Source organism: Furipterus horrens, unplaced genomic scaffold, assembly GCF_987537825.1.
Source record: "Furipterus horrens unplaced genomic scaffold, mFurHor1.1.pri manual_scaffold_11, whole genome shotgun sequence".
NCBI classification, from domain to species: domain Eukaryota; kingdom Metazoa; phylum Chordata; class Mammalia; order Chiroptera; family Furipteridae; genus Furipterus; species Furipterus horrens.
The window spans coordinates 1,305,737-1,329,019 of NW_028327181.1; the positions used below are offsets into that span (position 1 = coordinate 1,305,737).

The window sequence follows — 23,283 nt, forward strand, 5'->3', positions numbered from 1 at the left end:
CTGCAAGTGAGTGGAAGACACTCTCATCCCCTCGGCCTCGGCCAGCGCTGCAGATACAACTTACAGAAGCGGGAGCAGCGACCTGGGCGTGAAACCCCTTGTCCCGCGCGGAGTCCCTGACACACGGGGCACACGCGGGCCCGGGGAAGAGGGAGAACCTTGCCTCTTTAAGTGGTTAAGGGACAGAGAACGTGTTTGTCACCCCATAGTTTTTCTAGCAAATTCGGGGAGAAAGAGGTCTCTGAGGGTCCGGGAGCAACGGTGGCCGTGACAAGGACAGGGGCAGCTTTCGGCGGGTGGGACCATCTGCTGCCCCTGCTTGCAGGATGCTCGCCAAAGCCCCCGGGTCCCGCCCCGCTGTCCCAGGTGGGGGGGCGGGAGGTAACCCTGCGGATTCTCCGTGGGCTGCCGCCGATCAGCTGCGTGCCCGTGGCGAATTACTTAACCTTCCTGTCCCTCAGTTCCTCTTCCTTAAAAAGGGGAAATAATAGAAATTGTCACTGGTTGGATGACTTGAAACCACAGAAATGTATCCTCTCCCAGCTCCGGAGGCCAGAAGTCGGCACCAAGGGGCAGACAGGGCCGCACTCCCTCTGAAGGCTCTGGGGGGGCCGTCCTGCCTCTTCTGGCTCCCGTGGTGGCCACGCCCCGGGCATTCCTTGGCTTGTGGCCATGTCACTCGGCCTCTGCCTCCGTCTTCACACGGTGTGAGTGTTTCGTTTGCCGACTCTGACAGCCCCAGAGTCCCTCCCTAGACCCAGAAGCCTGCAGAGCAATCAGGGCACGGGAGACAGACCGTCGCAGTGGACTTGGCAGAGGTCTGGGCCGGGAATTTCCACCTGCCGACGGCGGGGTCCAGCTGGGGTGCTGGCGCCCGGGGAGGCCGTGCCGTGCTTGCTGGGCCCCCCAGAAGCAGGCTCCGGTGGCAGAGAGGACCCAGGGAGGCCCCTTGAAAACGGGAAGCAAGAAGGACTTAGAGAAGCGCGCTGTTTGTGAACAGCGGCCTCCGAAGCAGTCCCTGGACACGCCAGCGTGGTGACAGAGGAGGAGGATGTCACACGGACAGGCTCACAGCCCATGGCCGCCCCGTACAGGCCGTGTGACCGTGGGCGGGTGCCTTCACCCCCCTCGGCCTCAGCTTCCTCCTCTGTCACCTGGGAGCAGCGGCTCCTGCCTCTGGAGCCTTTGCAATGACTTCCGGAGACGCCGCGTGTCAAATGCTGAGCGTGGGGGAGGCACTCAGAGGCACTACTGTGGCTGCAGAGTGGGGGACGCAGACCAGGCAAAGGAGGGGAGAGGACCTCCAAAAACTAAGAACAGAACTGCGAGGCCGCTCAGCAGTCCCAATTCTGGGTGTTCATCCTGGAGAACTGGAGGCAGGGTCCCCAAAGCGGCCTTAGCAGAAGTGACGCCCTGGTGAGGGGACGAGGGACACAGAGATGGGGGTGCAGTGAGTGTGGCAGTGCTCTGGGGACCTGGGGGGGGGGGGGGCTGGGCCAGTCACCCTGCTGAGAAGTCCTCTCTGGACTCAGAACCAGACCCCCACACGGTCAGCGACTCTCCTGACTTTGCTGCCACCCTGAGCTGCCAGGCTGTCATGGGCGCTTTCAGTTAATGGAGATCTGCTTCCAGGGTTCAGGGGGCCCTGCTAGCAGGTGGCCCTTGGAGCGAAACCTGGGGCTCCCTCACAGGCCTGTGTGGGGGACAAAAGGAACATTTCTCAATAGAACAAATGGATTTGCTGGTTCTGACCTTTGTAAACGCCGTGACAACCCCCAGATGGAGGCCAGGAAGAGAAATCTCATTCCCTCTCTGCATCCTCGCATTAACTTATAAAGCAAAACACCGAGATTGATTCTCACGCAGCCCTGCACCCACCTAGGGCACTCGACAATGACGCCCCATTAACAATTCCCTTCCATTTTTACTTTCAAGACTTCCCCGTGCGGACAGGGGACTCGGGCTCTGGCCCGGCAGGGGGTGTGAGCACATTCGAAAATGAGTTTTCCTTCCCATCACAGGACATGGTACGGGGCCTTAGAACACGTGTCACTCAGCACCTCCTAACGGGCCGCATGCCTGTGTCTGAGAGAACACCAGGAACACGCCTGCGAGTGGATTTTAGGTCTGATCACAGCGGGGGATGGGTGCGCTGGCTCCGGGTCACTGGCCACCCATCTGGGGCCTGCACTCTGTCTGACTGTGCGCCAGAAAGGGAACTAAATACGCTCCTCTCCTGGGTTTCTAATAAACCCCACCTTTTCAAGGGCCCCCCAGAAGGAAGTTAAGGGACACCGTGAATCGGAAGCCCCTCCTGACAGTGACTTCAGAGCCTGGCACGTCAGAGCAGGGTCCACGTCCCTGGTGTGCTGCTGAGGCCTGGGCTTTGGGGGGAAGGAAGGGGGATGAAGAAATAGATGATGCTTGGGCAGGTGGTGCCCCAGAACCTGCCCTCGGGGCACCGGGGTCACGAAGGACGCCGCACACGGAGACTTTCTCGGCCTCCCTCCTGAGCCCAAGAAGACTGGTTTCCAAACGCAGCCTGGCTCGTTCACTATTCGATTTCATGAATGAAGGGCATGTGGACTCACGGAGCAGGTTAGCATTCACCCGGCACAGTGCGGGCGTCAACAAACATTTGTTCCGTGAATGACCTCAGAGGTCATTCCATACTCAAGCTGCTACTGTGCTTAGCTTGACGTCTGTCCTTAGCTTTTCCTTATCATCTTAGGAATATTACTTACAGATCATGATTTTGGGGGGTGAGGTGTGGTAGGTCACATGAAGGAGTAAGTAATAAATTCCACCATAAAGACAGAATTCACTTCCGGCCAAGATGGAGGCGTAGACAGACACCCCACGTCTCTCCACAACTAAGAAGGAACACAACTACCTCAGAACTAGAGACAACCAGAAGTTCCAGAACATCGAGCTGCAGGGAAGTCCAACAAACAAAGATATAAGAAGAAATACTCATCCAGACAGGTAGGAGGGGCGGAGCTGGGGCAGAGAGGTTGCGGTGTGGTGGTGGCAGGAGCGGTGGCAGTGGCAGGCTGGCAGAAAGCGCAGTCACATGTTTTAAAAAGTTGGGAGGGACACCTGGGGAGCGATCCCAGCCCCAGACCAGACCGCACAGCTCCTGGTCCCAGCGCCGGGGAAAGTCAAGCCTCATTACCTCTGACTGTGCAGACCAGGGGAGGTGGGGGTGGAGGCAGAAACTATCAGTCTCTCAGCAGAGTCCGCTTGTTTAAAGGGCCCCATGGTCCTAGAACATCCGCAGACCCACCCACTCTGGGAACGACGGCCAGGGCAGCAGCTAGAGGGGTGCCAGTCCCATAGAAAAGTGGGAGAAGTGCCTGGAAAAGGGGCAAGTGCTGAGCAAATGGCATTGTTCCCTCTCAGACCCCTCCCACACACAGTGCCACAACGTGGTGAAACAGGTCTCCCTGTACTGATGAATACCTAAGGCTCTGCCCCTTAAACGTAACAGGTGCGACAGCTCTGCCTAAGACACAGGGGCAAACAAACACAGGAGGGGACAGAGAAGTATGGCCCAAAAGGGGGAACAGATCAAGGTTCCAGTGAGAGAACTAAGTGATGAGGAGATAGCCAACCTAACAGATGCAGAGTTCAAAACACTGGTGATAAAGATGCTCACAGGCTTGACAGATATGCTTGAATACAGCAAACACATAAGAGAAGAAGTGAAGGCTATGCCGAATGAAAAGAAGGAAAATCCATACAAAACCATTGCTGAAGGGAAGGAAACTGGGGTTAAAATCAATGATTTGGAACATAAGGAAGAAAAAAAGTCAACCAGTACAAAATGGGGAAACAAGAGTTGAAAAAAATGAGGAGAAGCTTAGGAACCTCTGGGACAACTTTAAATGTGCCAACATCTGAACCATAGGGGTGCCAGACAGAGAAGAAGAAGAGCAAGAAATTGAAAGCTTATGTAAAAAAATATGAAGGGAAATTTCCCAAATTTGGCAAAGGAAATAGACATACAAAGCCAGGAAGCACAGAGTCCCAAACAAGCTAGACCCAAGGAGGACTGCACCAAGATGCATCATAATTAAAATGCCAAAGGTTCAAGATAAAGAGAGAATCTTAAAAGCACCAAGAGAAAAGCAGAGAGTCACCTACAAAGGGGTGCCTATAAGACTATCAGCTGATTTCTCAGAGGACACTTTGCAGGTAAGAAGGGACTGGCAAGCAGTATTCAATGTGATGAAAAGCAAGGACCCACAACCAGGATTCCTCTATCCAGCAAAGCTATCATTTGGATGGAAGGGCAGATGAACTGCTTCTCAGACAAGGTGAAGCTAAAGGAGCTCATCATCACCAAGCCATTATTGTATGAAATGTCAAAGGGACTTATTTAAGAAAAAGAGGATCAACACTATGAACACTAAAATGACAACAAACTCACAACTATCAACACCTGAATCTAAAAAATAAAAACTAAATCCAACTAAGCAAACCAGAACGGGAACAGACTCATAGGTGTGGGCATCATTGGGAGGGTTATCAGCTGGGAGGGGGGAGGGGGAGAAATGGGGAAATGGTGCAGGGACTAAGAAGCATAATCAGAGATGCAAATAAAAGCCACAGTGAGATGCCACCTCACACCGGTCAGAATGGCCACCATCAGTAAATCCACAAACCACACGTGCCGGCGAGGATGCGGGGAAAGGGGACCCCGGTGCACTGCTGGGGGGAATGCAGACTGGGGCAGCCACTGCGGGGAGCAGGACGGAGACACCTCAAGAAATTACAAATGGAAATGCCTTATGACCCAGCGACCCCACTCCTGGGAACGGATCAGAAATAACCCAACTCCCTCCCTCGGAAGAGCGCACGCGCCCGTCGTTCCCGGCCTGCTTCTGCGGTGGCCCAGATTCACAAGCCGCCCCAGGGGCGCTGCGCCTGCTGTCTGACGAGCTGTCTCCGCCTTACGCCTCTGTTCTCCGTCTCCCCCCCGCCTCCGGTGAGGGCCTGGTCTGTAAAATGAGAGCCTGGCTTGTGTTTTCTGAGCAAAGTGAGCAAACTGTTGGAGCGCAGGAACGTGGGGGCGCCCTGGGCCCTCAGTCCGTCCGCTGCTGCCTTCCCCACGTCCTGACGGTGACGATCGCGATGCTGGTGACTGAGGACGCTCACACCGTCTGGTCCCTGGCCTTGGGGCAGGCAGGGGGCCAGGCGTCACTCAGCGCACGAGGAATGTGCCCCCCTGAAAACGCCCCCACTGAGTCCCGGCAGCTGCAGGCGCGTCCCAGGCTCGCTTTGGAGACAGAAATCTGGGTCTGTGCCTGCTAGTCAGAGTAAGGGTTGTTATTTTAGAATTTAATCCCCAAGTTAATCTTTAGCTGTGACAAGGACACACTTATTCTGCTTGTGCACTTATTTTTCAGCAAGCAAACGTCTTCAATCGCCCGAGACCATCAAAGCCATCCTCGAAACGCGCCCGGAGAGCTATGAACGAGACGTGCGGCGTGGAGAAGGAGCCCGGGGAGCCCAGGAGGGCGCTTCTGAAAAACAATAACATTATTTTTCCATTGTCTCCTTAAAAACGATATTCTTCAACCCCTGTCGGAGGAGAGGCCCCCGGCACGTGGAAGTGCCCGCGCTGCTGTCCTGGGACCTGGAGGCCACGGCGGCAGGCGTCCCCGCGGAGCCCACAGCAACGGCGAGGCATCCGTCACGCACAGCCTGGCACGCGGCCACCGCGGTCTCTGGGGGGCCACGGCCTCTTAGTGCACATTCCGCCCCCCCCGGCCCCCCACTTCTCAGACTTCGGCACCAGCGAAGGAGGCGGGAAAGCAGCCCCAGGTGCCGCTGGTAGGAACACCCAACGTGGGCGCCGGCCCACACAGCGCCCTGCCCACTCCCTTCCCCGTGCGTGTTTGTGACGCAGGGAACAGAGACAACTCCCGTGACTGTGTCTTCTTTTCAGGGACAATCGTGGTGGGTTCTCGGCAGGAGAGACGGAGGGAACACAGGGCATGTCCCTTGGGAGCACTTAGCAATCCAGAGGTCCCGTGTGACAGAAACCCTGACCGGAACGGGCCTCAGCACAGCGAGAATTCACCGGCTGCTGTGAGTCCGAGTCCAGGGTTGGTACCGGCTTCCTGGACAGCTGTCACCAGGACCCGTCTCACTCCCTCTCCTGGCTTCACGCTCAGTCTCCTCATGGTGGCCATGTGCCTGCCAGTGCCCCTGCCACCTGCTTCCAGCTTCTAGCCCAGGGAGTGCACCTGGCTCCTGGCTGGAAAGCCCAGCAAAGGTCCCATTGCCACTCAGTGCTCTCCCTGGGTTGCGTCATCTGCCCAAAGCAGTCCCTGTGGCAGGAGGGATAGACCCCTAGAGCTGGCGGCGGAGTGACGGCCGCTTCTTCCAAAGCTGCGCGTGAGGTTCAGAAGATCCACACAGGCGCCACGTCTGTGGCAGAGAATTCTGGCAGAGGCGGCTGCACCCACACGTCGGAACACTCTCACGCCCCTCTGAAATTGCATCCTGTCGTGTCTCCCAGCGGGGCGCCTTTATCTTCTGCACAGATGTAGGAAGGGCCCCGGGGACCCGTCCCTGGGCGCGGCAGCTGTGGGCCAGTGACCGTGGCCTCGTACCATTCCCCTTCTTCCTTGTTCATTGCCAGCTCCGTGGGTCTAGCCAGACATTTGTGACGCATCTGTGTACACGGTGTTTGTGTTGTGTGCTAGCCGTCCCAGTGGCAGGTGGACTGATTATATAGTGAGGCAGAGACCCTGGGATTCGTTCAGCTCTTCTCCTGCTCCCCACTTCCCAGTGCTCCTGAAATCAGATGCGCTCTGGGGTTCCTTCTGACCAACAAGGTAGATGTGGGACAGTGGCCCATGTCATTTCCAGGCCGCTGTTTAGAAGACTTTGCCCATGACGCTACACCCGCTTTTTTCTCTGTCACGGAGACCAAGAAGGTGGCTGATGTTAGAGCTACAGGATGGTGATGATGATGAACCCATCGGTGCGGGGCTCTAGGTGGCTGCATGGAGCAGGGTCCCCACCCACTAAGCCACGTCGTATAAGCAAGAGTAACTATTGCATCGGGCATCTGAGATTTGGAGGCTGTTTGTTACAGCAGCAAGCGCGTGCCTCTCCTGACTGTCATACCTGGTAACCTCGTTTCCTTATAGAAAAGAACTGGGAGGGACTTAGAGAAGAAAAAGTAAGCGAATAATAAGCTTGGCAGGAGCCACGGCAAAGGGCACAAAGCTGGTGCGAAATAACCCGAAGCTGAGGAAGGCCGGGCGCATGGATGGCAGCGCCTTGCAGGGCCAGGGGAAAATGGAGGCATTTCCACGCCAACTCCCCCCAAAACAAGCGCAGCAGACATCCTGGGGAACGACGCCCAGACACGAGGACGCAGCCCCCCGAGCGCAGGCGCCCCCAGGCCCCGCCCCCTTCCCCGAGTCCTACCGTGGCTAAGGGGACGATGGCCGCCAGGTCCTTCTGGCTGACGAAGATCTCAGACACGGCAACGTCCGTGGTTCCCTTCCGTGGGTACTCCAGCTGCCAGGTGATGGGCTGCGTCCCCGAGAGGCTGCTGAAGCCCGCGATCTCGAAGTTCATCTGCACCACCTTGTGGGCCAGGCCGCTGCTTCTGCAAGAGGGCGAGAGAGAGGAGCTTTAAGCCGACTCTGTTCAGGGGAGCACCCTTCTCTCCCTCTGGCCCTGCTGGTCACCCCTGGAACCAGGATATAAGGACACAGAGCACGCCTTTCAGGGACAGCACCTCCTACAACAGGGCACCAACGGCAAGACAGGGGCTGGGGCGCGGGGATGGAGCAGCACCCACGATCAGGGACCTGGGCAAAGGGTCCTCAGCATGGAGCTCCAAGAGGCGGATGCACAGAGGATCCTCCCGAACGGACGGGGCCCGGCTCCTTGGACAAGGAGCCAGCTCTGCTTGTTTCTCCCTCGGCGTGCGAGCCCGGGTGGCCTCTGAGCTCAGGGGACACCTGTAAGCTCAGTCTCGTTAAGCGAGGTCGGGGCTCCAGGCAGCTCCCTCCCGCGCTCACCCTGCGGAGGCTCGGAGCACAAACGGCAGGTCCCGGCTGCCTGGCAGCTGAGTCAGGCTTACGGCAGAGTCCCCGCGGTCCCAGCCGCTCCTGGGCGACTCAGGGGGCCGCGTGGGTCACGGAGCAGAAGCCGGGGAGGGAGTCAGGGTCTCCCGGTCCTTCTGAGGCAGCTCTGGTGGCGTGTCATGCGCCCCAACCCCCCGGTGCTCACACCAGCCCCAAGCAATGGCACTGCGGAGCTGGCCGTGTGTCTGGTCCGGTTTGTCCCCGATGCCATGTCCCCGGCCGCAGAGTCAGTGCGTCCCATGCAGCTGCCCAGTGTCCTTTAATGAAACCTCTTCTGTTTGGAGGGGCTCAGAGCCAAAGGGACTCCGTGGTCTACAATGAAGAATTCGGACCCGTGCCCTCAGGGTCAGGTGGGCCACATATATGTGCTCCTAGCAAGCTGTCCCCAGCAGTTCTGTGACTCTGCGACCAACAATCCAAACATCTCTTGCTTTTTAGATGATGGAATTCGGGCCCAGAAAGGGTCATGGCCTGCTCACGGCCACACAGCTGGGGGGCAGCCGGGGCAAGCGACGGCAGCCTGTCCCCACGCCCGGCCCGGGGCTCTCGGCGTCCTCCTCTGTGGCAGCTGGTGGCCCGTCACGAAGCCCCGAGATGCCCAGGAGCCCCCCGGGGCGGGGCTCGGGAGCCGCTGCCTGTTCTGTAAATGGTGTCGTGGGGCCGGCCCCGCCCGCCCGCCGGCGCTCTGCCTCCGGCTGAGTAACTGTGTCAGGTGACGGGCAGCCTGCAGCAGTGACAACGGGAGCCTCTGCAGAAACAACATGCCAGTCTGTTCAGCAGGTCAGAGACGGGGCCCCCGAAGCAGCTTTCTGGATGGATCTGCTGATTCAAAAGGACCGATGCTGGTGGAAACGGGGAGGGAGAGCGTCCCCACGCACAGCGGGGTGTGCAGCCAGGCCGGGAAGCCTCAACACTCACTTAGGGGCTGGGTGAGGTCGCGGGTGGCGGGTCAGCGGGCACCACGTCTCAGCTGGCACCCGCCGGGCAGGCCACGCGGTTCCAGGGGAGTGTAGGGCCTTCTCCGCAGCATGTAAGGAAAGAGACGCCGCATGCACTTAAAAACCGTGCCCCACGCGTGTGCTGCGTGGCGGAGAAGCCCTTTCCTTTGCCGGGGGCGTGAGCCGGTACTCACACGCCCACTCAGGCTGCGGGGCTTCCTCACCCAGCAGAGCGCCCCTCCCTCACCTGTCACCTCAGCTCTGCTCAGCGGCTGGAGCAGGAGGTGACAGGCAGCCACCTCACTGACCGAGCACTGGGACGCAGGCACCCTCCTTACGTCCTCCGGGCCAGGCGTGCGGCCAGGGAGCCGTGACTGACAGGGTGCTGGGTGCGCCCCGAGGGAGAGGACAGGTGACCTTGGGACGTGAGGGAGGAGCGTCCGGACCATCTGCCTCCTTCCCCCGATGTGTGCAGTGGGGGTACCCCCTCCCCCCTTTCTCAGAGTCGACACAGGATGAAATCAACGAGTGAACGCGTCTCCTGCCCTGAGACCGGAGCCTGGTGCCAGCCAACGTCCACAGCCTTCACGCTTCTTGTCTCGGGCAGGCCGGGACCAGCTTGGTTCTCCGGGGCTGTCGGTCTGGCTCCCTAAAGCCACCTCTAACCATGTCCCCCTGGGGCGGGTCCAGGAGCTCCTGCCGACGAGCCCCGGGAGAGAGGCCGATCCTGCGCCATCCACTGTGAACTGGGACTCATTCGGGGCTGTCACTTGACAGCTGTCCCTGGCAGGCACGCCGCCGCGGGACAACGGGCGCACTATGCTGGCAGATGGGGACTGAGAAGAGAAGCGTGTCTGCAGTTCCGGCGGCGGCCCCTGCCCTCCCGGCTCCCTGAGCCAACTGGAGGCTTTGCTCGGAGGGACCCGGAGCGCCCCGTGCCAGCCTGCAGGGGGCTTGTGGTGCCGTCGGAGTAGCGAAGGGGGGAGTGTAAGCCCCTCCGCAACAGTGGAGAACCGCCCGGGACCACCGTGCGCTGAATCAATAGTGCAGAGTTATTGCAGTAAAAAAAACTTCGTCCAAAGTGGCTTTAAAAAGGCTCTTACTCAAAAGCAAATAAATTCTGCCAATAGCCACAATAAAGTCTAGACCTGCCAGGCCTCTCAGCTCTCAGGCTGTATTCGGTGAGCGGAGGGAGTCTGGGGCTGTGTTCAGAAGCCAGGAGGGCTCCCCTCCCCCGCACGGCAGCATGTGAGGGGTTTCAACTCCAAAGCGCCCCCCTCTCCCTAACAAAACAGGGAAACCAACCTGGTAAGGGGAAGCTGCTCTGGGGGGCAGAACCATCGGGCCCAGGTTGGTTCTATCCTTCCTGCTTCCTGTTTATTTCATGACGCAAAGGACACACACATATGTCTGGGGACGGCGTCTTCAGGTCCTCCCGGGGACCCCACCTGGCAGCCGGAAGGTCGGGGATCGCCAAGAGCACCATCGGCCATCTCACGGTGGGTACGAGGGATGCAGAAGTGAATGCTCCCTGGCCACAGCCGGTCACAGGCTGCCACTAGGAGGGGACGTCACTGGTTCCCACCGTGCCCCGCAAGTCCCTCCTTCGGCCTCCTGCGATCCCGTGACCTCCTCCCCCGGGTCACGTCTTGGGCTCCCGTTACCCAGACTCAGCTTCTCTTGCTTTGCCACCAGCAACCCTGGCTGACGCAGTGGGTCCCCTTGGCCCTTCCTAACATCAGTTCCTCCTTTTGTAAAAGGAGGACAATGTGGTGAGCGCCGGGATCCTCTGGGTGCTCCACAGGGACTCAGGACACAGGGGCCCTGACTCCACACCCCCATCTGTGCTACAGGAGGCGGGGCCTTCACAAGCTGTCCCCACCTCCCTCCAGGGACCTGGAAGCACATCTAACTCTTGCATCTTAAAAGAACCCTTCCTGTGTCCTAAGCCCAGGGAGTGCGGGCTGCGCCTGAAAGGCAGGCAGAGCAGGAACAAACGTGTCCCCTGTGAGCCACCAGCAGACCCAGCGGGGGCATCGGGATCAGGAAAGCACGTCATGGATGGAAACACAAACCGAGGACCAGAAGACCGTCCCCCCGCTCCGCTGCTCTCCAGGAGCACCTCGCTGACCGTGTGACGCCATCGGAGCGGGACACGGACAGCCAGCCGCCCTCGCTGTCCTGGGCAGACGGGAAGGAGGCGGCCGGCGTCGCATCTGGTCCCCCAAGCAGCCACCACGAGGAGCGGGGAGATCTGTCACATCAACGGCACTGCAGCTGGAACTGTGTAGCCAGGGGCCCAGGGGGTCTCCAATCAGAAAAAGCCATTTTAGGTGTCCCCCAAGCCACCCGAAGAGAGAGTGAAGGCCCCGGAATGAGCGGGGCCCGCTCAGAGACCCGTTTGGAGGCCGCAATTTCATCTTGGAGCGAACTCCTTCAGGTGCGCGCCCGGACGCCGCGCGGAGCGTGCCGGAAGGGGCTGTGCCCAGCCTGCAGCGGGGAACCGTCCTCGTGGAAAACTGCCTCGGTGCCGGGCCCTCGAGGGCTGACATGTTTCGGGGGTCCTTTGTCCGGGGTGGCACCAGGAGGTCTCCGGCAACGTGCCTTTGCCCGGCCACAAGCCCCTCTTTCAAGGAACAAGGAGCCTGCTTCTCGGGGAGCTTTGGTTCTGGTCCAAGCACTTTGGGGCCAGGATAGGGGGTGGGTCACTAACAGGGGACAGATCCACGAGGGTAGTGATGGTGACGGTGTCAGTGATGGACAGGACACACGAAGCACCTCTCCCAGAGACGGCGGCTGGAACGTGGCTCCTAGGTGCACCTCCTCACACCTGTCCTCCCGGGTCGAGGGGGCCCTGCCGGGCACCTGTGCAGGACTGCGCAGGGGGCTCAGGGCTACTCCTCGCACACAAGGACGGTCGGTCCCAGAGACGCACGGGCCGGAGCCTGGAGAGGGGGGCAGAACCTCACGGGCTGGATTCCTTTGTCCCCTTGTTTCCTGCCCTGGGGGCTCCTACGGGGGAGCAACAGGAGCCCCGCACCCTCCCTGGCGACCCAGTCCTGGGGGCCGGCCTGCAACACCGCGGAGAGCTGGGAACCCGGCCACCCCGGGTGCAGGGCGGGGGCGTGGGGAGCGGCTTGCACCCAGCGCCGCAGCTGGTCCCCATCCTCGCAGCTGAGGCGGGGGAGGGGACGCGGGCCCGGATCCAGGGCGCGTGCGCTGCGGACTCGTGCCCCGCGCTCCCCGGGCCGCACGGCCACCCTGCGGCACCGTCCTGCTGGGCTCACCCGGACGCGCGAGGCGGGGTGTGTAAGCCCCCACCTGAGCCCAGCTCTGGGCCGCTCCAGCCCCCGCGCAGGCGTCAGACGCATCCAGGTGGGAACCTGAATTCCGCGGCCGGCGGGGGGGTGCTGTCTCTGCGCTGAGGGCTGGGAAGGGACAGGGATGTCACATCCCTCATGGAATTGGCTCGAAAATGAAAAGCACCAGGCTTCCCGCTCAGCGGAGGGCAGAGAGCTCTCGCGCGGCTTAATTTGAAGAGAGAGAAGGAGGAAGACAGGAGGGAGGAGGGGGAAGGGGAGAGGGGGGGAGGGGGAGACAAGGGAGGGAGGGGGAGGGGGAGAAGGGGGAGATGGGGGAGGGAGAGCTGGCTTCCTGCAGGGAAGGGAAGAATTTCAGAGGCGCGATGACTGTCACCTCAGCGAGCCCCACTGCAGAGCCAGGTTCGTGACAAGAACACACTTGGTCCCCAGAGCCCCCCGGGGCCCAGACCTCTCACTGTCTGATGATGACAAATGGGACGGCTGGGACCCAGATGCTAAACGGTCCCTAAAGAAGGAGACTCGGTGACGGGGTGTCCCCGTGGGCACCATGCCAACAAGGCCACCGCACGGGAGACTTGGGGAGTGCTGCTTCTGAGGTCTGTTTGGCCAGCGGCGGTCCCTGTTGCCGGTGTCCACGGCGGACGCCGCCACCGTGAGACGCGTGCTGGAGAAACGCCCCCTCCGTTCTCGGTCCCCTGCGAGGGGTCAAGTACCTGTGGGGTTGCCTGGGGCTGAAATGAGGGGCAGAGGCTTGGACTCGGGTCCCCAGGTCCCTGCACTGCACCTCTGTGCCCCCAGGAGGCAAGCGGCTGCCTGGACTCTCTGAGGGGGCCAAGTTCACCGGTGCTGTGGACAGGCCACGGGACGGGACCCAAAGGTGCCGCAGAGACACCCTCAGGGCGGAGGCGGGCGGGGGCGGGGCGCGCACAGCTGTCGCGCTGCCGGGCCTGTCTTCCTGCTCAGGGTCGCCTGCCTTCAGGCCAGCTCTGTTTCATATTCGCCACAATTTTCTTGCCATGAGAGAAGAAAAAGAAAGGGGGGAGGGGCCCCGGGAAGGCGCCCAGGGGAAGCCTCGCACCTCCCGGAGGGACATGTAAGGGGAGATGGCGGCGGGCGGTCTGCTTTGCTTACGGAGCGGCGGGGAAGCACCAGCGCAGGCCCGCCTCTCCCTGCAGGCGACGGTCCCTCCAACCCCGGCAGAGCCGGAGTCTGGTCGTGCAAACTGGGTCGGAGATTGCTAAATACACCCCGCTGACAGGTCCTTAGCACAGACACGGGATAAACAACGCCCAGCACAAGCCTGTGATATGAATGACACATGCGCACGCAGTCACGGTATGTTGATAAGATACACTGTTACAGTGTATTTGGTTTTTGTCGTTATTTGCCATTTTTGGACGCTTGAAAAAGACACTTTGTCACGCAGCGCGCACAGTAGCAAAGCCCCAACGCTACGGGAAAGCACGCGGTAAAAACGAAGTCTCTCTCCCGAACCTGGCGCTTGGTTTCTCACACCCCCTCCCACTGCATCGCCTCCCTGAGGTCGGCTGCCCAGTTACAGACACGTTCCGTGGTTTTATTTTAATTATGGTAAAATGCACGTAATACGGAACCGACCGTCTCGGAAGCGCACGGCTGGGCGGCATTAAGCACAGTCCAGGCGGCCTCCCCCACTGCCCTTCTCCAGGGCGCCTTCCTCCTGCGAAAACCCACCCTGCGTCCCCTCCGAACAGGGCGCCCCTCCCCCAGCCCCGGCACCCACATCTGTTGTGCTTCCTGCCTCCAGGAACCCGACAGTTCCGGGGACCGCGTCTGCCGTGTTCCGCTGCGCACGGTGGCCTCCGGGCTCACCCATGAAATTGGATGCCGCCCCATCGCTTCATATTTCACCCTCAGGTGTGAGGGTGCCGCGCACACCGCCGGGCCCCTGGCGTGTTCCACTTAGCAATATTTCTTAGAGAACTTTCCAGACCGGTGGCTCCAGCTATAACTCATTTGAAATGGCTAAGAGTCCGTGGAAGGGACGCGCCCGGGTGGCTTCGCCCAGGTGTTCCCCGTCTGTCAGAGACGACGCTGTGAGACATGCCTGTGTGTCGAGGCAAGCAGACCGTGGGCGACGCTCCCTCACAGGGGCCCACGGGGCGTGGGCTTCAGACTCCCTGTCACCGATCTGCTGTCCAGGGAGCGGGCACCAGATTGCAATGTCAGCAGCGGGTGCTGGCACACGCGTCCCCATATCGGCGGGCACTGGCGTCAAGAAATCAGGGTCCCCAGAGTGGCCGCGGTGTCCCTCCCGGCTGCCCGCGGGTTTGCTGAGTGGCAGGAGCAGCCTTGCAGGGGGGGACGGTCCCACAGTGTCAGAGACTCACCCTGAGCTCCCTGAGCTGCCCACAGTAAATACACACATTTCCCCGCGCCAATGGGACCCCAAGAAAGTGGTTTAAAAAGAAGGAAAAGAGGCTCCTGCTTCGTGCCCGGGGGAAAGCCAGCCTCTGCCGCCCTGACGCCGTGGGAGAGGAGCCCTATCTAGCTTGGGCGGGGGGCACTGGAGAGGCTGGGCTGCCAGCCCCAGAGTGCTCATCTGTCAGCTGGGAATTCAGACGTCCGTCTGAGCAGGACCGATGTCAGCCCCACGATGGGGTCCCCGGACGCACAGCCAACAAGCTGCCTGGAGGTCCCTTCGCTGCTCTTTGGGCGGAAAATGCAGTTAGTGTTCCTTTACTCGTTTTCTCCTTTAGGTCGGGACGCCCGGGAGCCTCCTCCATCCACCATTTCCATGTGGGAATGGGACAGTGGCCAGGTGACATTTTCATACGGTTTCTTCCGCGGGGATGCCACTTGGCAGGAAAATGTCGCCAGGCACCCAGGCCAGGGTCTGGGGCTGCACCTGGTAATTCACCATCACGTAAGAGGGAGGCTTGGAAGGTAGGAATGAAAGGGCGATACTCCTGGCGGGCGAACCGGAAAGCGCGAAGTCAAGGGCAGGTCCCGAGGAGCTCGGGCGGAGCGGAGAGGCGCGCTAAGGAAGAGGAAGAGGACTCATGCTGACGGGGGGCTTTGGTGAGGCCGTGGGCGCCGGGCCGGCCCGCCATCTGCACCCCCCCGACCCCTGGCCTTCCCCGAGAGGGGCGGCCCCCAGCAGGTAGCGCTGTAGGCGGTTTTAAGCAGGACTCCCCGGGCTCGGGAGGCAGGAGGCAGGCAGCTCGCTCGCTGTGAGGCATGACCTACATTCCAGTTTCCAGCGCACCCTCCTGTTCCGACAGAGGACGGGGATGGTGACGAGCCCCTCCCGGGGCGTTCAGAGCGGGGCGGGGGGGGGGGGGGGCAGCCTCTCAGGATCACGAGGCTGCACGGGAGCCGAGAGCCGTGGGCCTCGGGCCAAGAATGTGATTGCATTTATTTTTACGTTTGCCGCTGACTCGTGCCATTTGGTACTGAGTTTTTCATAGTTGGGAATGATGTAACGCTTCCTCCTGAAATAACTTTGTTTCCGTAGAAAATAAAGACGATTTCAAGACAAGATACTGACCCAATAGGAACAGCATGTATGGCCTGCAGCTAAGACAGGGGTCACGAGTGGCACTCAGGAGACTGCCACGGCCCCGGAAGTCACCGCCAAGCGTCCCAGGTCTGCAGCGAGGAAGGTGGCACTTCCAGGCTTCCGACAGGCTGTGAGCGTGAAACCTGAAGGCCACCACTCGCTTCTGTAGCCTCAAGATGGGCGCACGGCCAGCTCAGGAGGGCGGGGAGCGAGCAGGGAGCTGAGGAGTGAGCTGGTGGCCCCTGGCCAGTTCAGGCCCTGGGTGGGCTGCTTTGTCTCAGGACAGTCTCCCAGGAGCACAGCCCAGGGGTCCAGGCAGCCCGAGAGGCAAGTGCCACGGCCCGGGGGGAGGGCGCGTCTCCCTGCGTCCCAGACTCCTGTTCCTCGCCGAGCGGGGGCCGCGGCCTTGCGGGTGAATGGCAGTGCACCCTGGATCTCAGTTTGCCTGCCGTTCCCCAGACAGTGATGGGGGCAGGAAGAACGGGGCTGCGGGCCTAGGTCCAGGCAGATGAACGAATACAAAAAGCGCCCTGCAGGCACACACCACGGGGTCTTCTTCAGCCGCAAAAAGGAGGGGTCCTGCCACTTGCCACAACGTGGGTGAGCCTGGGGGACGTGGTGCTACGTGACCGCAGCCAGATGGAGACAAATATATGCTCTGGCATCACTTATATGTCAGATCTTTAAAAAAAATGTTGAACTCCTAGAAACAGAGAGTGGACGGGCGCGTGCCGAGGGCTGCAGGGGCTGCTGATTCACAGCACGGACTTCCGGTCACGGACGGGGCGCCCCGTGTCACCGGCCCACTCACGGAGGCAGACGTGAGTCCCGCCTGAGGGACAAGGACTCAGACACGGGGCCACGGAACAAGGAGGACGTGCCGCTGCGGATGGGGTTTCAGTTCACGGAGTCCCCGGCACTGCGCCCGGCGGGCCTGCCTCTGCCCCCCTGGGCAGCGCCCTCCCCTTCGCCCCCCAATGAGTTCCGAAGAGAGGGCTCCGACCCCAGCCTCGCAGACACGGGGACTCAGCGGGTTCTGCTGTGCCACAGGCCCGGGGGACGCCAGGAAGGGCCGGTCTCAGCCGGGGGCCCCTCGGAGGCCGCTCAGTGAGAGCACCCGCGGCCGGGACCAAGGTGGCCCACGGGGCTGCTGCGTGTCTTCGACGGGAAGTCACGCATGTTTAGAGCACATTTTTCCAAGAGATAAATGAACAACAAGACAAAAACAAAAAGAAACAAAACATGAAAAAGTAAAAAGCAAACAAGATGAAAATCGAAATCAAAAAGGAAAAGCACAAAAACAGAAAAAGAAAACCCTCTTCATCCCTGCTACCTGATTCTGTAGCATTTGTGCCCTTCGTCACGTTGGCTTTAGTTCACAATTCAACACATCGCAGAAGAACAGTCGCCACGTACAGAATTCTTCTCGGGAGACACGCAAATAAATTATGCCCAGGGAGGCACAATTGTCTCTCCCCATCCGAGTGGAAACTTTTTCATCCGTGTATACATTCATTTCATGGCCTATATATGTCTCTGCTTCCTAAACCCTCCTCTGAATGGCTGTAACATTTTCTCAGGGTCCCTCATTAATCACTGGTTAACTAACGTTTCGGACACACGTTCATGTCGGTGAGCGGGTCATGGTGTGAGCAGTGTTTCTACTGCTTGGAAAATTGTCCTGTAGCAGAGACAATGGTGGTCCAGTTTATGCCTCCGTGAATAATGAACAATAATGCCATAGCACAGGGCTAAGGACGTGTGTGGGCGGAAAGGACGGGCAGGCCAGAGAGAAACTTCCTTCGCTGTCTGTCCTTTGTCACAGCTTCCGAGAAAGTGATCGCTTTTCCGACCAGAAGCGACAGACCTGGCCAGCCTTCATCTGTCGCACTGGCTGCAGGCCCTCCCCACGTGTCCCACCTGGGACACAGGTAAGATGCCATCTCGTGAGCAAGACGCAGGGGACCACGTGCCGGAGGTGGCAGCGCCGTGAGAGAGAAGCAGCCGGGTCCTGGCGGCCATGAAGCGGCGCGGCCTTTGACCTTGATGTCACCTGCTGTCAGTCCGCAGCCTCTGGGAAAGTCCCCAGGACAGCAAAGGCATGAAAACATGGGGGGAACCCGCCAGATTCTGGAAGGAAGTCAAACCCAAGGCTCATTCTTCAAAGCCGTCCTCCCCCCACCCCCCCCCCACCCCCCAGCAGGATCTGTGACGCCCACGCAAGCGCTCAGGGTGGTTGGTTATGTGACAGCCAAAAGCACGTCCCGATGGCTGAGCTCCAGGGACACGTCCAAACGAGTCCCGTGTCTTTCTTCGGTGTGACACCCGTGGTGTGTGTGTGCGTGTGTCCCCGACTTTGCATTTTCTTCCTTTCCCATCCCCTCTCCTCTTCGGTGCTGGGCGGCTTTACAGGGAGACGGGAACCCAGCGGCATGGGCCCCGGGCTACGTGCTCTCTTGGATTTTCCCCTTCTGAGGCCAGAGCCCCTTCCTCCTCCTCCCTCCCCTCCTCAAACCAAAACGGAGCAAAGGAGGATGAGCCCGGGGCTCCGACGCACGTCAGCGCATCTGAAGTTGGTCTCTGACGGGGGTGAACGCTCTCTCTCCCTGTCGTCCGTGACTTTGGCACAAGACGCCAGGCAGCCCAGGCGCCGTCTGAGGCAGCTGTGTAAGCAGTCCTCCTCGGACGGGAGACAGCGAGACAGTCACCCAAGCGCGGTGCAACCACGTTTTCACAGACAGTGAAAGGAACTCCCTGAATCTTATCACCCTCAACAGCTGTGCGCGGGCCGTCTTCACTTTCCCAGTCCCCCGTCGCGTCTCACGGCCGTCGGCACCCGCAGCTCGGGCCCTGGCTCCGTTCCTGGTGCCCCCCAGCTGACGAGATGGCGCTTTTATCCCCCACCCCGTCCCCATTCCTGGACCCTTCACTCCTTCAGGGGCACCCTCTGCTCTTTCCATGTGCATTCTTTAGGGACACACCCCCCTCCGTGGAGGGAGGGGCACACATGTTCTCTTACCCCATCTCAGAGCCCTTTCATGCTTTAACATCTGTGTTTGTAAGAGTGAAAATCCCACTCGGACCTGATTTTTGTTGTGGAAAGGGGCCTGTACAGGGAGGCGGGCCCCTGCGCCCTGTCTGGCCTTGGGGACAGTCTCACCCACCTGAGAGGCCAGGAGGAGGGTGGGGGAGGACCATGTCAGGGGCTGCCGACACACAGCACAGAACCGCGGCCTCCGCGGGAACACCAGGGCCACTGAGGGCTGAGGAGGTGACGCGTGAGAACGCATTTGCTCTTGAGGGCGACCACAGGAGGTGGGAGATCCGTCCTCCCTGTGAGAGGGAAGGACGTGGAGGCTCAGAGAGGTTAAGTATCTTCTCCAGTGCGGCACAGCAGGTAAGTCGCAGAGCTGAATTCACGTGGCAGGTCCTTCTCTCCCTACCCGTTGGGGTTTTGTAAGACTCAGGGGTCACTGAGCTGGGTGGGAATTCCTACACGGAAGGAGCCGAGGTGGCGCCGGCTGCAGCGGGCACTGCACGTTCCCAGGCAGGGGTGGGCCTCTGAGCTGGCGCGGGGAGCCCTCCTAACCGATCCTTAGCAGGGCTGCTGCAGAGAACAAGAATCACACAGTGACCCTTCGTGCGCCTTACTGAGCAGCAGCCACAGCGCTCAGAGGTTCCAATGGGCTTGCTGTCGGCCCCGCTGGTCCTACAACAGACCCACGGCATAGACCACAAGCCCGAGGACTGGGGGTAGCTTTTCCCTGGTGGCCCAGGGCCAGAAGCAGACACAGCCCGGCGCTGCCAGCAACGCAGAAGCTGCACTGCGGAGAGGGGGCTCTGGTTTCCACGCCATTTCTGTCACCATTGCAGGGAGCAGAGCAGATCTTGCTGGAGGCAGAGCGACCGCACATCTGCAGCCCCCGTCACGCTGGCCGGCTCCCCTCTGCTCCCCTGGTTCCTGCTCGTATGTTTGCAATGTCTGGGAACCCGGCCCGGTGCTGCCCGCTGCCCTCGAGCCCTCTCCTCCCTGTCGGGGTGACGTCCCACCCGACTGGGCTCCAGGGACCTCGGGGACTCAGACGCCGGTGTCTGGTGACTGAACACTCTTCTGGATCAGAGCGCTCCCTCTCCCTGGTCTCCTGGCTCCACCTTGGTTTTCCTTTCACCTTCATTCTCTAACGTTTTCAAATTCCTGCTTGGGTCAGCGGTTACTCGCTGGGCCTGTCTCCTTCCATCATGCCCTTCTAGCTTGGGACCTGCCTCATTGGGATGAACGATGATACGTCCCCGCTTCCCTTGCAGCTAGGTGGGGTCATGGACATGCGTCCTGTCCATGTGCTGGGAGTGGACGGGACACGTGTAGCTTCAAAGGCAAGGGCTGGCTCTCCGCTTCCCCCTTGTCCCTCCTTACGGGCTGGAAGTTACGCTGGTGACGAGCCATCTCGGCCTCTGTCCACAGAGCGGCATCTTCAGGGGTGGCAGTGACAAACTGGGAAGAGTCTAGGCCTCCTGCCTCTGCACGGTGGACACACCTCACAAACTCACACATGAAACAAAACAGAAGTCACTGATTGGGGGGGGGTGGCCCTTCACAGCAGCTGACCATTCTGTCCAGACCTGTGCACACCTCCCTGGTGACTCCTCCAGTTCCCAGATAGTGGCTTGCTTTTGTCTGGTCCCCAACAGGGGCAGGGGAGTGACCCCCTCAGGCAGAGAGCCACCCACGTAGTCGGGGGACTTACCTGTCCCCGTAACTGAGGCGTCTGCACCTCCTCCCGAGGTGGAAAATCACAGGCAGGATGGACGAAACACCTTTGCCACTTGGCTGCCTAGTTCACACACGGCTGGTGAGAAAGTACAGCTCCAAGATGGGGCGAGGGAGGAATAATAAGGACCACTCAGGAAGAATTAATGTGACGTGCAAGACGGGAAGACGAGCGCTATTAGGCCGCCCCAGAAAGGCTCGTGGCACAGCCCGCGGAGTCCCTGTCACCGCACCTTGGAGCAGAGCAGTGAGTGGGGCTTGAGGGCTCATTTAAAGTTATTAGAATAATCTCTCTGGGCTCAGGGGCTACCTCTTTGCCATATTCTTTTTCTTTTTTTTTTTTTTTAATTTTCAAATAGCTGTCGCTGTGGTTTCTCCTGAACAAAACCCGCGAGTGTGTGGCCTAGTGGCTGTCCTTTAAAATGCTCGGTGCCCGTCGGCAGGAGGGCGTGAGAGGAGAGTGGGGACGAGGTCCCTGGTCTGTGCAGACTCGGGGAGGAAGACAGGGGTGCCCACCGTCCTTGCTCTGGGCTGCGTCCGTCTGCTTTGCTGCGTGTATCTGGGGGGCACGTCCCCCATCCCATGTTCTACACATTTGCCAGGGGCATCGCTGACGCAGATGTGGTCATGCCACCGTCCTGCCTGAAATATTTCCGAGGCTTCTCATTGATCTTCAGACAAAGGCAACAACACTCGCCCCCGTCCACCCGCCCATCGGGACTCCTGGGGCTGGTGCCCCTCTTGGACGGTGGGAGCACAGCCAGCCTCTGGGCACCGAGAGCCGCCAGAGAGAAGGAGCCCGGCCTTCTGGCACGTTTCAGGCCGCAAACCGCTTGAGGGCCCCGTGCGACAGAAGGTCTGTGTCCCCGTGCAAACCTGGTGGCCTCAGGGCGGGGCTGGGGGAGCGGACGGCGGGGAGAGCTCTGCGTCGTTTTGTCCACATTTTGAGTTCAGAACCATGTGACTATATTACCTACCCTCTCCCACATACAAAAATGAATAAGGAAAGAGTAAAGAAACATAAAAGCAGAAAGGGAAACTGCGCCTTAGCCAGGTGACAAATGACAACACACCGTAGAGCTCTGGAGCTGACGTATTGATCGTCAAAGCAAGAATAACGGAGCCCCGGGGCCCAGAGACCCAGCTGCCCCCTCCCGCCCTTACCAGGTCAGGCTGCTGGGACACCCGGGAGGGGGGCAGACAGGACAGGCGAGGCGAGACGTGTGCAGGGACCCGCTGCGAGCTCTCCTCCGGGGCTCGCGGGGCCCCAGACGCCCTGCGCTCCTGGGAGAGGTGTGCCGTAGAGGGCGCTGTCCACAAGCCCGTCTTCCTATCCAGTTCCAACCCCCAACTGTGCCCAGGAGAGGCCCGGCACCGCGGGAGAGAGGAAGCAGAGGCCCCACGTCCCCGAGAACCTGCCCAGCCCGGCCATGAGGACCCACGTGTCAGTGATGCATAAAGGGAGCTCTTCCCGGACAAATGGGAAGGGAGAGGGGGAGCGCAAACCGTGCGTGCGGGGGAAAGGCATGATCTCAGGAGACGTCCCAGCTGATCCGGACCCCGGGAGCTCTGGAGTGTTCATTACAGCTCAGAGGTCGGCCCCGGGGCCAAGGGGGCAGGGGAGCAGGCCGCACGCCCATCAGCACTGCAAGGGCCGCCCCAGGAAGACGACACCACCAGGCTTTCCCAAGAACCCTTAAGAGCGAGCGAGAGGGACTCGGGGCCAGGCTCTCCCCGAGGCGCGCCGGTGCAGGACGTCGGAGCAAAGCCCCCAAATTCATACAGGGAAGCCCGAACCCCAATGTGACTGCATTGGGAGCAGAGCTTTGAAGGAAATCATTGAGGTGAAGTGGGGGCCTCACCGTGGGGGCGCCGTGTGACAGGACTGGTGTCCTTGAGAGAAGAGGGGAGACACCAGGCCGTGTGCTCTGTCCCAACGGTCCCAGAGGCCAAGTCTCGGGAGGACACAGCACGGAGGCCGGGGGGAGGGTCTCCCCAGCGACCGACCCTGCCAGCGCCTTGGCCTTGGGCTTCCAGCCTCCAGGACTAGGAGGGAGCACCCTTCCGTCGCTGCGGCCCCCCAGCCGGCAGTGCTCTGTTCCAGCCACCCGAGCGGCCCCGTTCACCCAGTACGTGCCCAGGAGCCGTCCGGGGACGTGGAGGGGCGCCTGGGCAGAACGGTGCCCCCCACGCCAGGCGGCCCCTCGGCCGTACTTCCTGTGGTGACAAGAACGGGCATGAATGACGTCCTTGCTCTAACCACCAGGGGTAATTATTTAAGACAGCTCTCAGAGTTTCGCACTTAATGTAATGTACGTTAGGAAATAATAAAAGTACCTTAAATGCATACTTCCAAAGATATTATTACTAAAAACGAAGGTGAATTTTCGAAAACCAGAACAATTTAAAGCTGATTTCAGGGAAGCGCTTCGTGGAGCGGCGGCCCCCGTGGGACGTGGTGAGGTATGACTTTGGCTGGGTTCCCGGCTGCGGCCTGAGTCTCCATTTTTCATTTTCTACGCCTTCCCGGCAGAATCCTTTGGGTGAAGTCCCCTCCTGCATACAGAAGCCAGGGTCATCCCTTTTTAGTGCAGCT

At 60.2% G+C, this 23,283-nt stretch overlaps 1 protein-coding gene across 1 annotated transcript in view; it reads right to left on the minus strand.

The window, feature by feature from the left end:
• The window catches only part of TMEM132C (transmembrane protein 132C), a 68,203-nt gene that overhangs the window by 14,626 nt on the left and 30,294 nt on the right, over window positions 1-23,283 (minus strand). Inside the window, exon 5 of the mRNA XM_090292369.1 lies at window positions 7,450-7,633. Within this exon, the coding sequence (XP_090148495.1) occupies window positions 7,450-7,633 (184 nt within the window). The remainder of the gene's footprint in view (window positions 1-7,449; window positions 7,634-23,283) is intronic.